This window comes from Canis lupus, chromosome 18 (genome assembly GCF_048164855.1).
Source record: "Canis lupus baileyi chromosome 18, mCanLup2.hap1, whole genome shotgun sequence".
NCBI classification, from domain to species: domain Eukaryota; kingdom Metazoa; phylum Chordata; class Mammalia; order Carnivora; family Canidae; genus Canis; species Canis lupus.
Window position 1 is genome coordinate 5,081,850 of NC_132855.1, and position 20,300 is coordinate 5,102,149.

At 39.4% G+C, this 20,300-nt stretch overlaps 1 protein-coding gene across 17 annotated transcripts in view; it reads right to left on the reverse strand.

Moving 5' to 3' along the window:
• The window catches only part of ST7 (suppression of tumorigenicity 7), a 241,685-nt gene that overhangs the window by 187,343 nt on the left and 34,042 nt on the right, over positions 1–20,300 (reverse strand). The window contains exon 1 of one of the 17 annotated variants that reach the window (XM_072783329.1): positions 7,290–7,415. The exons of 15 other annotated variants lie outside the window; for them this stretch is intronic. In XM_072783329.1, coding sequence (XP_072639430.1) covers positions 7,290–7,302 — 13 coding nt within the window. In that variant the 5' untranslated portion in view covers positions 7,303–7,415. Of the gene's footprint in view, positions 1–1,091; positions 1,166–7,289; positions 7,416–20,300 lie in introns of those variants that run through there. One more of the 17 variants, XM_072783328.1, reaches the window with a different exon arrangement.

Sequence of the window (20,300 nt, forward strand, 5' to 3'; positions counted from 1 at the left end):
TTACCTTAGATCAGAGAGAAAAGGTCAGATTATAAATTCTTAGGAAATGCATTTCCTAAATTCCTGCCCTAACCCCCTTCTCCCCACAAAGATGGTATCTTGCCAGTTTTTCATGTTCTAGGCCAGCAGGTTGAGTCTCTTCAAGAAATACTTAACTGTCACCCTTGCTTATGAATAATGACAAAATATTCTGCAGAGCCTGTATGGCTGCATGGGTTAGTTGTGTTATTCTACGTTCAATGTTAAATAGTACTCAGACTAGTCAGGCTGGTCACCAGGCTGTACCTACCCATGGTGGCTGTCCACAAGTGCTGTCCAGCCCAGCCCATTGTGCAGGGCCTGCTCTGCACCAAAGCGATTCCACTGTACAAGTTTTAAGACAGATACGATGCTGCTGGAGCGGCTGGAGCTGCTGGACCGAGACGCTAGCCAGCATACCCACATTGAAACCATTGTGTTAAAAAAAAAAAGAAGAAGAAGAAGAAGAAAAAAGAAAGAAATCTCTACCATAAGACTTATTTCTTCTTCTCTACATCTACAGAATGTCCATCTTCTGTACATCATCCACATCATGTCTGTCCCCGAGCTTTTGTAAAAATATGGAGGAAGAGGATGTCATGACACCTTTTTCTCCTTTTAGGTAAAGACTGCAAACCTTTTTTTTTTTTTTTTTTTCCCCTTTGTAATCAGCACTGTCATCTCAGGTCCTCCCAGTTCCCGCCTGGGGCTTAAGGACCGTTCTGGAACCCACCAGCGACCAGCGATCAGCGACAGACCCGAGGGCATCACTGGGCACGGTCTGCGGGGACTGCCTGGATCCCCGGCTCCCTCCCTCCGAGGCCTGGTTTTGAGCGCCCCGACCTCCCTGGCCCTGGAGGGTGAACACACACACCCCGTTAAGGACGAGTCCCTTCCCCGGGGTGGGGTGGGGATGGGGTGGGGGTGGGGGGCCCATCCCTTCGCAGTCAGAGCCCCCAGAGCACCCAGGGCTGCTCAGCACCCGAGGCAAAGCGACAGGAGCCCGAGCCAGGGAAGCGTGACAGCAGCGGCCAGATTTCTAAGGAGCGCAGGAGTGGGGTGCGTCTACTTACATGAAGATTCAGTGCCAAACATGGCTGGCTCCAGAGGCTGCTTTTTTTTAAAAAAAAAAAAAGGGGGGGGGGATTAGAAGAAAGGAGGCGGGGGGAGGAGAGAGCAGGAGGGCAGAGGAGCAGGAGGGCTCGAGCGGAGGGAGGGCGGCGGGGTCGCGGGGGCGCGGCGGGGCCGGCCTGCTGGGGCCGCGGGCTGCGGGCTGCGGGGCCGCTCTCCCCGCTCGAGCCCCGGGAGCGGCCGCCGGGGCTGCGGGGCGCGGGGCGCGGGGCGCGGGCGGGGCGGCGGCGGCGGCGGCTGCAGTCCCGGCCCCGCGAGGCAGCCAGACAATAGCGGGGCTCGTGCAGGCGGCGCTGACGTCACAGGCTCTGCACCGCCCGGCCGCGCCGGGCCCGGGGGCTGGGGGGCGGGGGGGCTCCCGGCTGCGGCGCTGCGCCCCCGCCCGCCCCCGGAGCGACCTCAAGGGCACGCACGCGCCCCCCCCCCCCCCCCCGCAACGACCGGCACAGCGCGCAGACCTCGGCTCTCGCCTTCGTGCAGCGAGTCAAACTTTTCCAGGGAATTAGGAATATGGGCAAGGGGGAAAATAAGCCGCCTTTGCAAAAAAAGGACTGCGGAGCTCGGGTGGTTTTTTTTGTTGTTTTTTTTTTTTTTTCCGTTTCTGGCTGACAAATCAAGGGCTACATGCTCCATCGGAAGGTATGGGAAAATATGCACAGGGTTGCACACGCATGCCGGGCTCGGGAATATGCCCTCACAGACGCCCATCTATGAACAGCGAGAATAACAGCGTGAGTGCTTAGGGCACGGCTGAGCACTCGAATGTCACCGATGACACACTATTATGCTGCAACGACTATTCCAATGTGGGAAACACAGCTCGAGGAACATATGATCGGCATGTATTGCTCTCATCCCATTCTCTTTGCCTTATTTCATTTTGCCTTGTGAGAAGCTCCAGGAACATATGATCGACATATATTTCTCTCATCCCATCGTTTTTGCCTTATTTTCATTTTGCCTTGTGAGAAGCTCTAGGAACATACTATTGACATATATTTCTCTCATCCCATTCTTTTTGCCTTATATTCATTTTGCCTTCTGAGAAGCTCCAGGAACATATTATCCACATATATTTCTCTCATCCCGTTCTTTTTGCCTTATCTTTGTTTTGCCTTGTGAGAACTCCTGTGCTTTTCCAGGGCAACCCAGTCATTTCAAAGCTGTGTGCACACACCTGTGTATACACCAGTGTGTCAGTGGGTGTACAGGACCAACACCATTCTCTGTAATCTACTGCTGCAAAGAAATAATTGAAAATATTGTTATTTTATCTCTTGACTCACTTGATAAATAAAACTCTTCCTGCATGATTGCCTTTACTCTCAGAAATCTATTTTTTTAATATTTTATTTATTTATGAGAGACAGAGAGAGAGGCGCAGAGACACAGGCAGAGGGAGAAGCAGGCTCCATGCAGGGAGCCTGAGGTGGGACTCAATCCCAGGTCTCCAGGATCAGGCCCTGGGCCAAAGGCGGCACTAAACCACTGAGCCATCCGGGCTGCCCTCAGAAATCTTTTTTTTTTTTAAAGCTAGAAGCATGCAGACCTTCATTGAAGTATCTATCCAAGACAAGCAAAAAAAAGAAAGAAAGAAAGAAAGAAAGAAAGAAAGAAAGAAAGAAAGAAAAGAAAAGAAAAAGAAAAAAGAAAAATTTTAATGTTTTAAAAACACTGAAATGCACAAAAAGTGTATATGTGTATATTCCCATAATCCTACACTTTTAAAATCATATAAAATAAGTTTCTTCTCCATCCATTCATCCAAAGTATATACCCAATATTTTCTTACATTTACAAAGGCAGGTTTTTATACAGTATAGTTTTTAAACATTAAATTTTGATATGAATGCAGAACTGGAAATTACTATCTAAAATATCATTAATAGCTTTTCTGTTCAGTATATGTAGATCCATCTCATTCTTTTAATGGTTGCATAATATTCCATTGTGTGGATATAGCACAATTTATTCAAGGTAATTTGACCTTTTCTTACCAAAAATGCTAACCCATTATGAAGAGAGCACAACAATGTTACATAAGATAAAGAACAAATATTTTGTGGTAGGAAAGAATTATTTACAGAATATTCACTAAGTGCCAGGTACTATTCTTGAAACTTTACATGTATTAACTTATTGAATCCTTATAAAAACCCTAAAAGGTAGATACCATTAGTATCCATAATTGATAGATGGTGAAATAATTTGCCAAGGTCACACAAGTACCAAATGTTAACCCTGGGATTCAAACCTAGGTCACCTGTTTCCAAAGAATATGCTCTTAACCACTCTTCCAAAATGCTTCTTGAAAATTAATACTCAAAATCATACTTTAAGTATTCAACTAAAAGATAAGGAAAACAGAAATCAACTGAAAATGTGGAGAAAAATATTCTTAAAAGAGAAAGGTCACCAGAGAAAGCTAAAAATGACAGAAAGGACGATGCTGAAAAATGCAGGAATTAAAAAAGGCATCCCTCCCAAATTACGGTCATGGAAACAACCAGTGGAGAGCATCAATAATGGTGTTGAGATGTAACTGTAGGGCAATACCCTTCAAAAGGGTCGAAACCAGAATATACCTTACATAAGATCTATTTTAAATTGCATTACGGATGTTGGACGTGAATGGTCACACAAGTGGCAGATGGATGTGGCCAACAGAAAGGCAAGAGGAAAAGTAGAATGAGAAAATGCTCCTGGGTAAGAGATATTCTCCACCAGGGCCCATCATCTATATGCAATACCTGCTTTGCCAAGTCACTGATGTAGCTCCTTTCTTCAGCTCATACATGATGGTGTATATTTGCATATTATAAAGGCACTTTTCTGAGGGCCTATATTTATTCCTTGGTGTGGACTTCTGAGAGTAAGTTAAAGGTTGCAATATTTCTCAGAAAGTCAACTTTTTTTTAGAGATCTATAACAGGGTCAGTATGTTAAAAGCATTAGGTATCTCACTTGCCAACAAAATTGGACACAAATGACAACCTCTGACTCCTATTAAGGTTTCTATAAGTTCTGGAGGCCTGCAGTATTTCTAAATACTTTTAGAAGGTTGGAATCCAGGGGCACCTGGGGGGCTCAGTGGTTGAGCATCCGCCTTTGGCTCAGGGTGTGACCCTGGGGTCCTGGGATCGAGTCCCACATCAGGCTCCCCCTGGGGAGCCTGCTTCTCCCTCTGCCTGTGTCTCTGCCTCTCTGTGTGTCTATCATAAATAAATAAATAAATAAATAAATAAATAAATAAATAAATAAATAAATAAATAAATAAATAAAATACTTTTAAAGAGAAGAAGGAGGAGGAGGTTAGAATCCATATCAGTAAAGACACATCTTTGGCAAAATAGATTTCAAAAACTTATTTCACTCTGATTCTCTCCTCTAGGCAGCTGGTATGAGCTCAGAGAACAAAGACAAATTTTCATATGTTGCCTAAGGAAAATATATGAAATAAAACTGATCTGATATCTTCCATGTCCCTCCAAAAAAAAAAAAAAATCACATAATGCATTCCAAAACCAAAGTGACCTTTGAATTATCAATTCTAATTAACGCCCATCTGCCTGCAACCTTACCCTTCCATTAGTAAAGAAAGTACTGTTAATTTCAGGATAAAATTAGCAATGAAAGGAGAGATCAATATTCAAAATAAGGTAGTGTCCAAAATCGTCATTATTAAATCAGAACACTGTTGATAAAGAGAGATAGTAGTGAAAATGTTAAACCCAAGTCAATAGTCACTTTTAGTGGAAATTCCATTCATAAATCCTTCAACAACCATTTCCTGGGAGCCCGCTGTCCCGCACTCTAGGGGTACAGCCAAGAACCAACGCCCTCCTCCGTGGAGCTTACAGTCTAGGCGGTGAGACGAACAAACACGGAATACGCCAGGGGTGGCACGTGCTAGAGAGAAGGATAAGAGGAACCTGGGGCAGAGGAGTGACAGAATGTCAGGGTTATTTCAGGTAAAACCGCTAGGTAATGCCACCCTTAAAAGATTTCAACAGACACCTGAAAAAACTGAAAGAGGGAGAAGAGCATTCCAGGAAAAAAGAAATACATAAAACTATTCTTGAATCATCAAGAATCATTTTCGACTGGATGATAACCCCTTCAGTGCCGTGATGACGTCAGTAAGCACAAAATGATTAAGCTTCATGAATAGTAACGACAGTAAAACAAACTCTCTTTGCAAATCTAAAAGAATTTACTTACTTTCTCATAAACTGAAAACATATGCGTTCTTCTTTTCACGGTTTACTAGAGTAAATATACCTATATTTGCAACTATGTAAATGTTTATAAAAAAATCTCCATAGAAGACAACATCCAAAATAGCTTCCTACCACATCAGACAACTAAATTAATTAATTTATCTATTAATGTGGTAAGAACTTAAACCACATATTCTCTCTAGAGCACACACAATAACTAATCTTGAAAGTGTCGTAACTGGAATTTCCCTGGAGCCTCTGTTCACACTAAAGTTTCCTTTAGTATTCCTTTTGATGTCTATTTAGCATGTGAAAGTTATGTGTCTTTTGGAACACCACCTATATGCTTGTAAAGTATTACCTAAAAACAACATAGAAGTGGCTTAGTGGCAATATATAAACTATAGAAAAATGAAAGAATCAATGATTGTGTTCTTTGGAAAACAGGTACAAATTTCTAATTGAAAACATACTCATAGTAAAAGCTCCCTGGTAAGATTTTAGAACTTTCAATTATTTGCATATGGCTATAAAGTGTGTTCCTTTGGCTTCTACAGAGTTCCACACACACAGTGAGCCTTCTAAAAGATAAGTCTATTGTCTATTTTATTCCGGAGCTGTGAAACAAAAATCCTGGTACTAATCTTACGAAAAAAAAAATCAAAATACACACACTACTCTCTCTCTTTCTCTCTTTATACATATATATACACATATGTATATGTATATATAAATCCATATATGTATGTATGTATATATACTTATGTATATATATATGGATTTATGGAAAAGACAGATTTGAGCAATTAATTTAAAATGTTTTGTCTTCAAAAAATATTTACCACAGAAGTCCTTTACATAGCAAGCTCCAGAAAGTTACATTTTAAATTATTGATTTTACAACAATTTCACAATTTGATACAATATTGTATCAATTTTGTACAAAATTGTATCAAAGACCCACACATACCTCAAAAGGGCTCATTTATAGAGAACATAACTAGAGCTTAAATCTAAACATAGAGTGGGATTTTGTTATTATACTGGGTATGGAAGGTGGGTCTCTCCCCTGGTGGAAAAATCTTCCAAAAGCCTTTGCTCTTTAATTTAAAAGGAACCTATTAGAAAACAGTGTCATCATTTTCCAAAAGTTCAAATTTAAGGTAATATAATTTTGAATTGAGGTAATTAATTTTGGCAAAGACTCATGTCCTTTCCTCCTTAGCATCACCTCCTCAATCTACCCTCATCCCATCTGAGTCAAGGGAATCCCCCACCTTCTCACCAAGCAACCAGCACCCAAGGTTAGCCTGATTTTAACATTTTATTTCCAAACCTGCACTAATTTACCATTCAGAAACTAGAACTTGGGAAACACGGTTATGCAAATTAAAAAAGAAAGAGGCTAGTTATCCATCCAAAAATTCTAGACACATTAATATTCAGAAAATTTGGGATAAAAACTGAAATTCCCCAACTCACCTCATTATGTCAACTCCATCTAAAAGACTGAGCCACACACATGCACAAAACAACTATCACAATGCCAAAAATGTTTTACAGAAACCAGAAGCTCTGTGTAGACTGTGTGTATATTTTATTCTCTGTGTGGCATAATGTGAACTCAGATGTTTGTACTCTAAACCTTCTGGCCCAGAGGGGAGACATGAGAATTAATTACAGATTACATCTTATTGAAGTCTGTTTGAGTATGACCCAAACTGAAATAGAGAAAACAAGGGTATATCTGACAAATTCCCCTAAGTGCTTATCTTAAATATCAAAATTTGTATATAACAAATTCATACATGATATTTTTAAATATACAATCACAATCAACATAATTTTTAAATATAAATGCAAAGTATTTTATTTTAAATAATTCTATGTGGCTGGACAATATTTTAAATTTAATTTTACCTGTATAATCCATAACGAAGCAATAGGCAGGGAATCGGGTATTTTCCAAAGTACAGCTCTATCAGGCACAAAATGAAACAGCTCCCTGGACAGGCAAACTGCTCTGGGGAAAGCCTCCTGCCATGTGACATTAAGCACACACACACTTCTGCTTATCTCGAACTCAAGCCACAACTGACGTGGCTCTGCTCTCCTATGCCTGTTCTTTTAAAGTCATCCTAGAAACGTCTCTCTTAGAAAAGAACCGTTATTTCTTCCCATTTCAATTCTGTATTATTAGTTTTAAAACTAGGAGAAAAAATTCTCTTCTTCCTCTAAGTGAAAAGAACACAAGATTATCTATACTTCATCCTAGTATTCAATAGTACAAACCCATAATTGTCCAATTTTTTAAGAAGAATATAATTTTGTCATTATGTCCATTCATTTGATTGTATGCACATTCGATCCATTTGAAACACATTTGATTTTAAGAGATCTAATAAACGTGATGAAAGAACAATTCTTTAAGGCAGATCTAAAACCTTCAACTCATTTGTCTGAGTCCTGAAACAGACGTCAGATGGAAAGGACATATGGTCATTCCTGAGACAGACTCTATCTGATGTAATCTTAAATGTCACATTGCCACATACCATCTTTTCCTTCATTGCCAATTGTTTTGATCTTGAGTGTATCCCTGGCTGAAACTTTAAATAAATTTTAACAGTGGCTACTTCATCTTGATAGAATTCTTTACTCTGCCCAGAGACAAGATATAAGTAAATAAACTTTTAAAAACTTTATCAGCTTTTTTTATTTTTGAGCAACTTGGATGGTTGGACAATTTCCAATTTGGAGATATATTAAGCCCCACATTGCAGCTACTTTCAGAAAGATAAGGTATTGGTAGTTTAGAGTGTTGTTTTTTTTTTTAATTTTGCTACTTGGAATAAGTTTCTCCATAAGATAATTATAATGTTTACAATACTATATAATTTCTAATTTTCTACTCAATATCAAAAGTATGTATCCTACAGGACTCTAAAAATTCTGAGCTCAATATCATTATTGAAAAGGTCTCCCCAATAATTTTATAAAATAAATGAGAAGGTATCATTTCACATAGCCATCTAGTCAATGCTTCATTACCATAAGCAGATCCCATTACACCACCTTTCTGCTAACAGTCAAAAGCTGTTAATTCTCATCAACCTCACCTGCCACTGCTGCTAAGCAGCCCTGACTTACTTCTCAGGCCTTAATTCTCTTTATCTTAATCTAGAGTACAGATTAGAAAGCTTTCCATGAGCTATAAAAAGTTGATATATTTTCTTCCTGGTAATGAAGATGTGCAAATGAGTAAAACAGTAATGCCGTATTGTTTTAAAATGGTAAACTCAAAATGCCTAATAAAAAAATGCCTTAATTTCCACAAAACTTACAAGTGTGTGGAAACACTGATAGCCATTATCAGATGTCACAAGAAATGACATTTTATGCCTTCCACAATTCAGTTCTGTTAGTGTGGCTTTTTAAAGTTTTTATCTAAATATTTGAGTAGCATTATTTTAAGAGCAATTGTTTCATTTTTATACTACTTTATAATTCCTGTTTAAATCACAGATGTTTTAAGGAAATGCAGTTCGTTGACAAAATGAGAACGTAATGAAAAATCCAAATCAGAAGGTACAAGACAGATGACTAGATGGGCCAATAGCTATAAAACCTACAATCTACAGTCTAAACCCAAAAAGACAAGAAACAACAAGTGTTGAGGATATGGAGAGAAAGGAATGGGAATGTAAATTAGTACAGCCACTGTGGAGAACAGTATGGAAGTTCCTCAAAAAATTAAAAATAGAAATACCATATGATCCAATAATTACACCTACTGGGTATTTACCAAAAGAAAACAAAAACACTAACTGGAAAAGATATGTGCACCCCTATGTTTATGGCAGCATTATTTACAATAGCCATGATACGGAAGCCGCCTAAGAAGGGATGAAAAAGATGTGGAATGGATGTTACACACGCACCCACGCACGCACCCACACACGCACAAATATACACAATGGACTATCATGAAGCCTTAAAAAAGATAAGTCATGCCACTTACAACATGGGTGGACCTAAAGGGTATTAAACTAAGTAAAATAAGTCATGACAAATACCATATGGTTTCACTTGTATGTGGAATTAAAAAAAAAAAACGAATACATTTAAAAAACAAAAAGCAGAATCAGACCTATAAACACAGAGAACCAACTGAGGGTTGCAGGGGCAAGGTGGAGGGAGGCGGGCAGAAGGGGTCAGGGGTACGGGAGAGGCATCCAGTTACAGAATGAGTAAGTCCTGGGAAGAAGAGGCAGAAGGCAGGTGGGCAGGACTGTCACAGCGCCGCACGGCGACAGCTGGCAGCTGCAGAGAGAAGGCCAAGCTATGCTGACCGCGGAAACCCCTGTAACATCATAATCAACTATAGTCCAATTAAAAACGTTTTAAAAGCCTACAGTCTACAGTTAACTGACCTGCCACACCTCAAAAAGCCAGCAGAGTGGTTAAAAGCCAGGCTTTGAGTCAGAGGGAAGGTTCAAGTCACACCTTAGCCACTTATTAGCTGCGTAATCTCAGGCAAGTGTTTAAATCCCTCTGAGCCTCTGTTGGCTCATAAATTCACAAAGGGCCTACGTCATGCCTTGATTTATGTAAATAAAGAGCTAATGTGTCAGTAGTACTTAATGTGTGCCAGGCATTGTCTTGCATCACGTACTAACTTATTTAACCCTCGGGACAGCGTTGTAAAGTAAGGTAAGGTATCTATCGTCTTCCTTTCATAGGTGAGGGAACTGGGCCACGGAAGGTAAATCACACTCACTCACTCACTTAACTAAGGTCACCCACGGAACAGAGCAGAGGCAGGATTCCACCGAAGCAGCCCAGCTCCGAGTCCTAGGTGACTGCCCCTGGAGAGTCGGTGAGCGACAGATGGAAGCAAAACAAGAAAAAACTTCCCCAAAACTAAGATCATTCTTTCCGATAAAACCAATCCTGCCGTTTCCCAAATATTTTAGTTCAGAGTTCACAAAAATTCTTTTATAGTATATGTTCAATTTCCACATATAGAAAAATTAAACAGAGAAAGGGAATGAAGGAGGTCATGTTCAAAGGCTCAAAGCCATTGTGACAGCTTAAAGTGAGAGCCGCATTACCCGTGAAGCAGAAATAAGCACTCAAGTGCAGAGAGCTATAACCATAAAAGGACCAGAACTGCTCCCCGTACTCCCAGCAACCAGCAAGTTCATCCCTCTCTACTTTTCAGTTCTCCAAATGTCACAGTATCTACTACTTTCCAGGCCTGGGTTGGAGCAAGTTCCTCCGACGCTTCACAGGTCACTCAGGAGGAGGGCCTTCCACTACTTCCCCTTACCTTCCTCCCCAAGACACTCCTCTGGTCCCATTCCACTCTCAGCAGAGGATACTCACCGGTGCTTCGAGATGCAGCTCCCCCCCACGCACACCGTCCCGGCAACAATTACATCTTAGTCCTCGCCAACAAGCAGCACCAAGTTGTCGAGTTGTTCTAGCCTGTGGCCCGGGGACGGACCACTGTCCGAAGCGCAACTTAGGACTGGGCAGCAGTCTGCCTGCCTCACGCCAGTTCGAGCTGGACCAGAAGTCAAGTGACTCCCCGCAGGTAACTGCTCCCCCTCGTCTCGTCCCTCCCATCCCCTCTTCCATCCTGCTGGAGCTCAGCCCCACCTCCCAGATGGGCACCCAGGGAGCAGGGTGCACCATCCAAACCCCTCTTCCATCCTGCTGGAGCTCAGCCTCACCTCCCGGATGGGCACCCAGGGAGCAGGGTGCACAGTCCAAACCCCTCTTCCATCCTGCTGGAGCTCAGCCTCACCTCCCGGATGGGCACCCAGGGAGCAGGGTGCACCCCAAACCCAGTGCACTTACGTTGAATGGCCAATGCACTGAGGGAGCCTCCACTGTTTACCGGTACACTCCTTCACCCTGGACAGGCCCCCAGTAACTCAGCCTAGAGTGAGGAGACAAATGCAAACACCCACAAAACACAAACAGAAATAACTGTTGGGAGACCCTGCCTGCTGGTTCATGGTAAAAATCACAGCTCTTAAAACAACAAGCCCTGAGTGCCAGCAAGAAACTTCTGGGGACACCTGGGTGGCTCAGTCGGTTAAGCATCTGCCTGAGGCTCAGTTCACAGTCTCCCCGCTCAGCGCAGAGTCCGCTTCTCCCTCTCCCTCTGATCCTTTCCCCTACTTGTGCTCTCAGTTGCTCTGTTTCTCTCAATGAATAAATTTTTTAAATCTTAAAAAAAAAAAGGCAGGGGTGGAGACTTCTCCTTCCAAGACATAATTGAGATGGCCTGGACAGGGAGTGCCAAGTTTTCCGTAGATGAAAACTCAGGGGCCCTCCTCTCTCTCCCTTTCATGGCTTTCCTACCTGGAGCAGTTCCCTTCACTATGTGAGTCCATAAGCCCTTCACCTCCCCAGGAAAGGAGAAAGAGCATGACTCCCACTTCACTTTTCTCTCTTAAACCTGAAAAACATAACCTTACCATAATATTTACATCATATTTCCAACCCATTCAATAACTCACTTAATTGAACATTTGAAAACCCCAGAGGTAGATTATAAATGCTCACCCTGTTTTTCCACATTGCAGAAATGATAGCATGGGGTTTTCCCTCTGGTCTCTATTCTCACCCTCCTCACCAACAACTCAAGAGTTGAGTCAAAATGCCTGAGCATTATGCCTCATCCCAACTTCCCCTTAGTCTAAATCAGAACAAACTTCACCTAACATGCTGCTTTCCCAGGCTTCTCACCACCCACTCCAGCCTACATCTGCTTCAGCATCTCCTTTTAACTTTCTGGCCTTCCTCATTGGCTTTCTTGTCAAGCCCCAAGACTACCTCACGGCCTATCTCACAATGTGAGAAGGCTCCAACGTGAAAAGGAGTCTCCGAATGAAGAAGATTCTAATAGGTGGAACCAACTCCTCCGGTGAGTAAGCTGCCCCCATACCTCAAAACTTTTAAGGAAACGAAGACAAAGGACCATCAAGGACCAAGCACGGAACAGAAGAGCCCTATGAAATAAGAAGGGAACTCAACTGCTCAACTCAGTACCATGACCCAGACCAGTGCCATACAATCTCTAAGACAAAGTTAAAATCATCAGCAAGCACAAAAGCAGAATTATTACTAAAAGCATAGTGAAACCTGATTGAAGATCCACTTTACCAAACTCCAAACCTTCAGATAGGCACTCTTTCTGGATAGATAATACCTGTTTGTCATGCTCTAAAAGAACAGTGGCAATGCTCACATGATACAAAACTCTCAGAGGACACAGAATTCAAACCTCCTTTCTTATGTGAGCCCCAAGAGAACTGACATCAAGCAACCACAGCTGGGAAGAGGGGAAGAAGCAACTTTTATAAGAGATAATAATAGTCTCCTAACCATTGATGTTTTTACTCTATCAAAAGATGACTGATAAAAAGAGACGTTGGCTTAAATGTTTAAGGCTAACCAATAACAAGGAATATACATCAATTAATCTTGATGTAAAATTGTCATAAGAAACATAACTGAAGTTATTAAAATGCCTGAGAACAACATGAAAGATTAAGATTTTTCCTCCCTCGATATGGATCCAACAATAAATGTTCATGTTGCACTTCAAAAGTGAAGGCCTGGGATCCCTGGGTGGCGCAGTGGTTTAGCGCCTGCCTTTGGCCCAGGGCGCGATCCTGGAGACCCGGGATCGAATCCCACGTCAGGCTCCCGGTGCATGGAGCCTGCTTCTCCCTCTGCCTGTGTCTCTGCCTCTCTCTCTCTCTCTCTGTGACTATCATAAATAAATAAAAATTAAAAAAAAAATTTAAAAAAAAAAAAACAAAAAAACAAAAGTGAAGGCCATTGTATATACATTTGAATCATAGGTCTAACGTAAAGATCACAATGAAAATCCATGTTTTTAGAACAGAGAAGTATTAAGCCAGACATATCCCTCTAGAAAATTTCCTTAGGCAAACCACAGGCCTTCCTGTGTGATGTTGGTCTGTTCGTCCGGCTGGCAAAAGGTACTGGTGGAAAATAAGCAAAGAAAGTCATGAAAATCAGTCATGAATGGACTATTGCAGCTTGTCTCAAAGGAAAAAGAAAAAAACACAGAACGAAACAGTGGAGAAATTCTTCAAGAAATATGGTAGTATTCAGCTCAAGTTTTTGGTAAGCAAAGAGAGTCACGAATTATCCATGGTACCGGTACTCCAAAACATAAATCCTTCTTGATGTTTTATAACAAGGGTCAGCACACTCTTTCTATAAAGGACCAAACAGTAAATATTTTAGATTTTGTGGGACCTTCTGGTCTCGGTCACAACTCCTCACCTCTGTCACTTGATTGCAAAAGTAACCATAAACAACACATAAGTGAATGGGGACAGCGGTGTTCCAATAAAACTTTATTTATAGACTGTGAAACGGGATTTCTTAACTCTTAATATATCATGTTTTTCTACTTTTGCATTTTTTTCGATTGTTTAAAACTATTTTCTAGTATAAACACTTGTTACCTTGCAAGTCATGCAAAGACACGTGGCCCTCAGATTACAGTTTGCCAACCCCTGTTCTATCGATAATCTTTATACTATAGTTGACCTGACCTTTCTTTCTCTGAAAGAGTTCTGATCTTCCATTAGGTCTCTGCCATAACAAGTCTCGCAAAGGTAATGGATTCCATCAACAACTGCTTGATGGATCAGGGCTGGGAATTCAAGAAAAGTTTCACCCAAATCCTCTTCACTTCTAATGGCACCATGAGTATTGATAGCCCGTACTACCTTGTTCATTCCCTATTATTAGAATTAGTGCCAAATGCTAAACCAACTTGTGAGACATCAACTACTTTCAAAGGCAACAAAAACATTTCCAACCCACATACATCTCTAGCCCTCAAAAATTCTATTAAAAAAAAAAAAAGGAAACCATTGGTAAAGATTTCCAAATCTCCTCAATTATTCTCTAGGCAAGGAAACTTTATGTGAAGTATGCCCGTAGTATAAAATACAAGGAACAGCCAGCTAGTGTGGTAGGAGAAAATCTGGCGCTGTTCACCAACAATAGCTGAAAGAGAATTCTTGAGAAACAAGACACTTGGATTTCAACCCTAACTGGACAGTTTAACTGCTTTGGTTGGCCTTTCCTCAACTTCACTTATGAAGTTAAGAATTAGTTTCAGATTATTTCTGTGGTCTTTTCTAGCTCTATAATGCTTATAATGGGTATACGAATCATATCTGACTCAGCCCACTGAGAATTTCAGCATCTTTTTTACTTTTCATTATCCTTCACATAAGAGGCAGATAATTTCCTCTCTGCTCTTTTGTCTCCGGCTTTTTGAAAGGCCACTGAACATGTATTTCTGATCAGGACAACTGCAGTCGTCTCAGAAATAATCCAGTCTTAACACAGATGGGAGTGAATCAAGAGAAAATACAATACAGTATAACACTTGGAAGATCTTTCTAGAGACAGACATGTGTGCCTTCTGCAACCATAAAATCAAGCTGTGCAGCTTTCCACAACAAACGCATACAATCAGGTCCTTTAGCACCACAGAAGTTTGTCTTCAAAATTGCTTCATTTTCCCCAAATAATCACATCTTTGGTCTACAGGAACCACTGCAGTCTGAGTCCAGAATCAAGCGGACTTGGAACAGGCTCTGACACTGCTACTTAGAAACTGGAAGTCATTCCTCTCTAAGCCTCCCGTTCCCCTTCTGTAGAACAGGAGTGCTGTTACTGGTAGCCGTGGAAAGGATATATACGTAATGGTGTATAAATACGGATGCCTTTGGGAAGACAGCTGCAATGCTGCGAGGTTTGAAAAAATAATGTACACGGCAGAAGGAATAATAGAGCAGTTTGGAGTTTCTTGGAAAAGTACAAAGTGGAAAAAAGGGAGGAAATCCTGACATGTGCTCCAATGGATGATCCTAGAGGACATGATGCTAAGTGAAATAACCCAGTCCACAGAACAAGTGTCGTATGATTCCACTGTTATGAGGAACCTAGAGTAGTAAAAGGGTAGTTGCAAGAGGCCAGGGAGTGGCAAAGGAGAACCGTTTCATCGCTATAGTACTTCAGCAAGACGAGAGGGTTCCAAAGGTCGGCAGCATGACTAACTGCTGAAGTGTACATTTAAAAACTGGTAAAGTGGGAGGTACCTGGGTGGCTCAGTCAGTTAAGCATCCAACTCTTCATTTAGCTCAGGTCATGATCTCAGGGTCCTGAGATCGAGCCCCATCTCTGGCTCTGGGTTAGGCTTGGAACCTGCTTAAGATGCTCTCTCCCTCTCTGGCTCTAGGCTAGGCTTCGAACCTGCTTAAGATGCTCTCTCCCTCTTTCCCACTGCTCCTCTCCCACTAAGAAAAGTGAAAATAAAAGATTCATTAAAAAAAAAAAAAAACTGGTTAAGTGGCAAATTGTATGTTATGTATATTTTTCTACAATTTAAAAATTCTGAATAAATTTTTCAAATAAAAAACATTGGACAGCCCAGGTGGCTCAGCAGTTTAGCGCTACCTTCAGCCCAGGGCGTGATCCTGGAGTCCCGGGATCGAGTCCCACGTCGGGCTCCCTGCATGGAGCCTGCTTCTCCCTCTGCCTGTGTCTCTGCCTCTCTCTGTCTCTCTGTCTCTCTCTCTCTCTCTGTGTCTCTCACAAATAAATAAAATCTTAAAAAAAAAAAAAAGAACACTTTTAAAAACCATACATACAGTGGCTATTTCTGGCAGTAGAATTACCGAGTGTTCACTTTCTACCTAGTGTTTTGTCACTACTGTGAAAGCAGAATGAGCTCTGTATGAAAAATATTCACGCCACACACAAAAAAAGGCATTTCGTGTTACATGTGAAGTCCAAAAAGCCAAAAGCTGTGAAATCTACCAGCTAAGAATCAGTCTTAAAATACATTAAGATAAAATACTGTAACCAGGAATTATACAGATAGTTAGAGTCAGAACGACTGGCCAAAGAATGATGAAGATTGGTAAGAAAGAAGTGGATTTGTTTCTAAGTTTGTAGAGAAATACTAACTTTAAATGACATTTATATAACGTTCATTTAAATATTAATTCTGAGTAAAAAAGCATTGTAAAAAAATAAAGAATAAAAATTTTATTAATTCTAGTGCCTAGCAATGTTTGTTGAGTGAATAAATTGACACACTTCAGCAAAAAGCAACGCCCTGAATTTCAGAAAATGTGCAAACTACTCAGAATAGATTATTATATTACATTGCTACCAACTGGTGACAGCACCCCTGAAACACAAGGACAATAACTAGGAAAGGAAAGACTTTTCTTCTTTGAAAGCTTTATTATTTCCAATAAAATATGGCCAACGTCCTTTAAAAAAAAGCACATTGACTCTACTATAAACCAACTATGTTAAAGGTATGAGATGGTAAAATTGCTGGAATTAAAGCAAGATCCATGTTTTTATCCTGCTTTAGGCAACACTGTGCTTCAGTTTTCTCAGACATGAAATATGTGAACCTCTCAGGAACCTATTACCCATATTTCATGTCTGAGAACACCTTATAAATGGTAAAATGTCAGGAATTAGTATTATTTATTATTAAATTACTCTTATTGACTCTTATTACCCTACTGATTTTTTTGCTTAAATAACAAAATATCTGCAACACTTCTATTTACGATCTATATATTTATCCTTAACAAACAAAATACATCAGCTTTTGAATACATTAAATGCCAAATTAAAGATAAAAGTATAATAAATATCTGTCCTTTGAGTCATTCTTTATATGGTACTTCATCTTCTCAATCCAAATCAGACTTTTTCCCATGACTTTTTTTTTTTTTTAGCAGAAACATGCCCTACATACTTCTCATGAGCATAATTTATTTTTAAAATTATGTCTGGGAATTCAGCGTACTGTATCTTAAAACAGTGATCCAAGTTAGTCATTGTTTCCACCGTCTACCAGCACTTGGGCAGGAAGTGTGATATGCAAAGAAGGAACTAAATCTCATGAGGTCTTATCAGTAATATACTTTAGCATTTCCTAAAAATCTGATACACATATCTAATCATGAAGACTGGAAATATTTGTATATTAATGGTAAGGACCAATGTAAAGATAGAGGAAAAACAGGGACCATTTATGACTCATTATCACAAGAGATCACTAAAGGTAAAGTGAGTTGAAATTGGAGCTAGCTAGACTTAGGATCTATAGCTTTTAGATTTTCCTGCTCTGTACAAATGTTAAAATAATATCAGATTTTATATTTATATAATTACTAACCTCAAAAGCTTGTCCTCATATTAAATCTTAAATAATGATCCAATAAAATGGAGAAAGTTTAAGTAATTTTGTCAATATTACAATATATTAACAAATACATTCCACTTCAGTGAAATTAGACTCAAAGGACTTATGTCTTACTATTTCACTGAGAATGTAAAAGACTAGGAATGTGTTTAAGGAAAAAAAAAAAAAAATACACTGAGGACAGATGATATGACAAGGAACAAAATACAGAGGCCAGTCAACTTCCAGGCATTATACAGTAGCAATATACTTAAACATAGCCATGTTACAAAAATATCTCAGGAAATCAAAAGATAAAACATGAGAGGTTCCCATACACTACTTACCTAAAATACTCCAAATTACACTTGAATCAAGTCTTTATAGAAAAACAGATTGAAGTATTGTAAATGTTTTCTTTTACCCAAAATAGCTCATGAAAGATAAATCATCTTTTAAATTGTTTACTGTAACTTATGTATTTTCTTAAATTGGGTACTATTTTTAAGTTATCATAAAGCACTTAGCTCTAAAACATATCAATATTAACTATAAAGGTTCACAGACACTTCTTAACATTTGACATGAAGTGTAAGTACACTAAGTGTAAAAAAAACTATAAAAAAGCAAAACGTTTTATTTCTATAATCAAAAGTCTATTTTCAGGGACTCATCAACTAGAATCAATGCCTATTCAGAGACGAATTTCTTGACAGTGAATAGATTCTTTACAGCATTTGGAGGATAGCTCAATGTTAGCGTCTACATTTTTTCTCCCCGAGCATAGAACAAGAAGTTGGTTGCACCAGGCCCCTAGATCCACTCAAAGAATTCGGGGAAAAGTATGTGGGAGGCAGAGAGGATTGCCTAAAGATTGAGCCATTCTTTTTGGTAGTTCCTCTCAGTACTGGAGTGTAAATGTCCTTGTACGAATTGACAAAAAATATAACTGTGGAAATTATATAATACTATTCTAAGAATACTTGTTTTACATTTTCAACAAAAGAAACGTTTTCAAAGAAATAGACAAGAACTAACATTTATTGCATTCTTTAGTATGTGTTAAAGACACTAAAACACTATGACAGAAACCTTCATGTATTACATTATCATAATCACTTTCTCCATCTTTCCCATGAAATCTTGATAGACTCTATGTTAAAAGGCAGAAAAAAGAATCAATCAAGAACTCTAAATTATTAAAATGTCTATTTTCCCAGAGTTAAAAAAATTTCTATAGGCTGTTCATTTCTTTTCAATATATACAACATATTTCTGAGTTAAGAGATTCAACAAGCTATTTCATTGTGTCTCTCCAGACACCACCGGCAACATGATGAGGTAGTAAAATTATGAGCCAAATGTTTAACACAAAAATAAGATCAAAGAACTCTTTAGCTATCTCCCTAGACCTCTAATTATCATTGTCCAGGAAATCATTTTCAGGACATTGAGTTTTTTCCTCAATTAAATAATTTTACTGCTATATATCCAAAAGACAATCATTTTCCATCTGGATCATTATTCTGTGAAAAATACAGTATCCCTACTATTTAATGTTCATCCATATAAATGTAAAGAAACACAAAGAGTGAAGGAAGGAATAAAGGAAGGACCTAAATAGAATTTATAATGAGGTATCACAAAAGTCAGTCTTCTTACCTTAAAAAGTAGACAATAAATAATGGCCATATTATAAGAGACCCTGACCCCAGAGTTGCAGACAAAGGAAAATGAGGTATCTCTAGACAGATGGCAGTCACACTGCAAAGTCACCCCCCATGTGACATGAATCAAATAAGTAGCATTTATGACCTACAGACAACCCATTTAGAACTCCTTCCTAGGAAACATTAAAAAATAAAATAAAAAATAATTTTTTAAAAAGCTCTGCAGTACACAATGGGGGATAATCACATTCTAAAAAACTAATTCAGTAAATGCATCTGATATTGTAGAAAAAATAATATATTTTGCACAATGTTTTCATCCAGTGGTTCATAATGAGGCCATTCTGCCTTTAACCCACGTGTGCATGCACATGCACACACGTGCACACACATGCATGCACACACACAGCCACACACACACAAACACACACACTGCGACCCTAGGGAGCCAGTAGAGATTCTATATACCTGATCCATCTGAAATAGGTTGCATTAAAAACATATCGTGCTATCAACTGAAAGTAATTAACACAGCTTATAAACATAACCAATTATGTATAAAAACAATAATGTATTAGAAACTTGAAATCCTCCCCTTAAAACAGATATTCTTACTTGAGTCTTACTTATCTAAAATTACTTAGATAAACTTCAATGTTTAAGAAAGTGTGTTCACCAAAAAAAAAGAAAAAAGAAAGTGTGTTCATATAACATCTTTCCAGATTTCCAAGTATTATATTTTGTCTTTGGGCAAAATAGAAACATCAGATTATATTTACTAGAATAATATAAGGGCTATGACTCTAGCATTGAGGGGAAAAATAGGGAAGATTGGTCATCTTTTTCTTTTTTAATATACTCCCTATACTGGCATTAATGCAATTATCAATCTATCACCCATGATTACAAAAAATAAAGTATAATAACACTAGAATGTATCAGAAATGGTCTCCAGTTAGTCTGACAGTTACACAA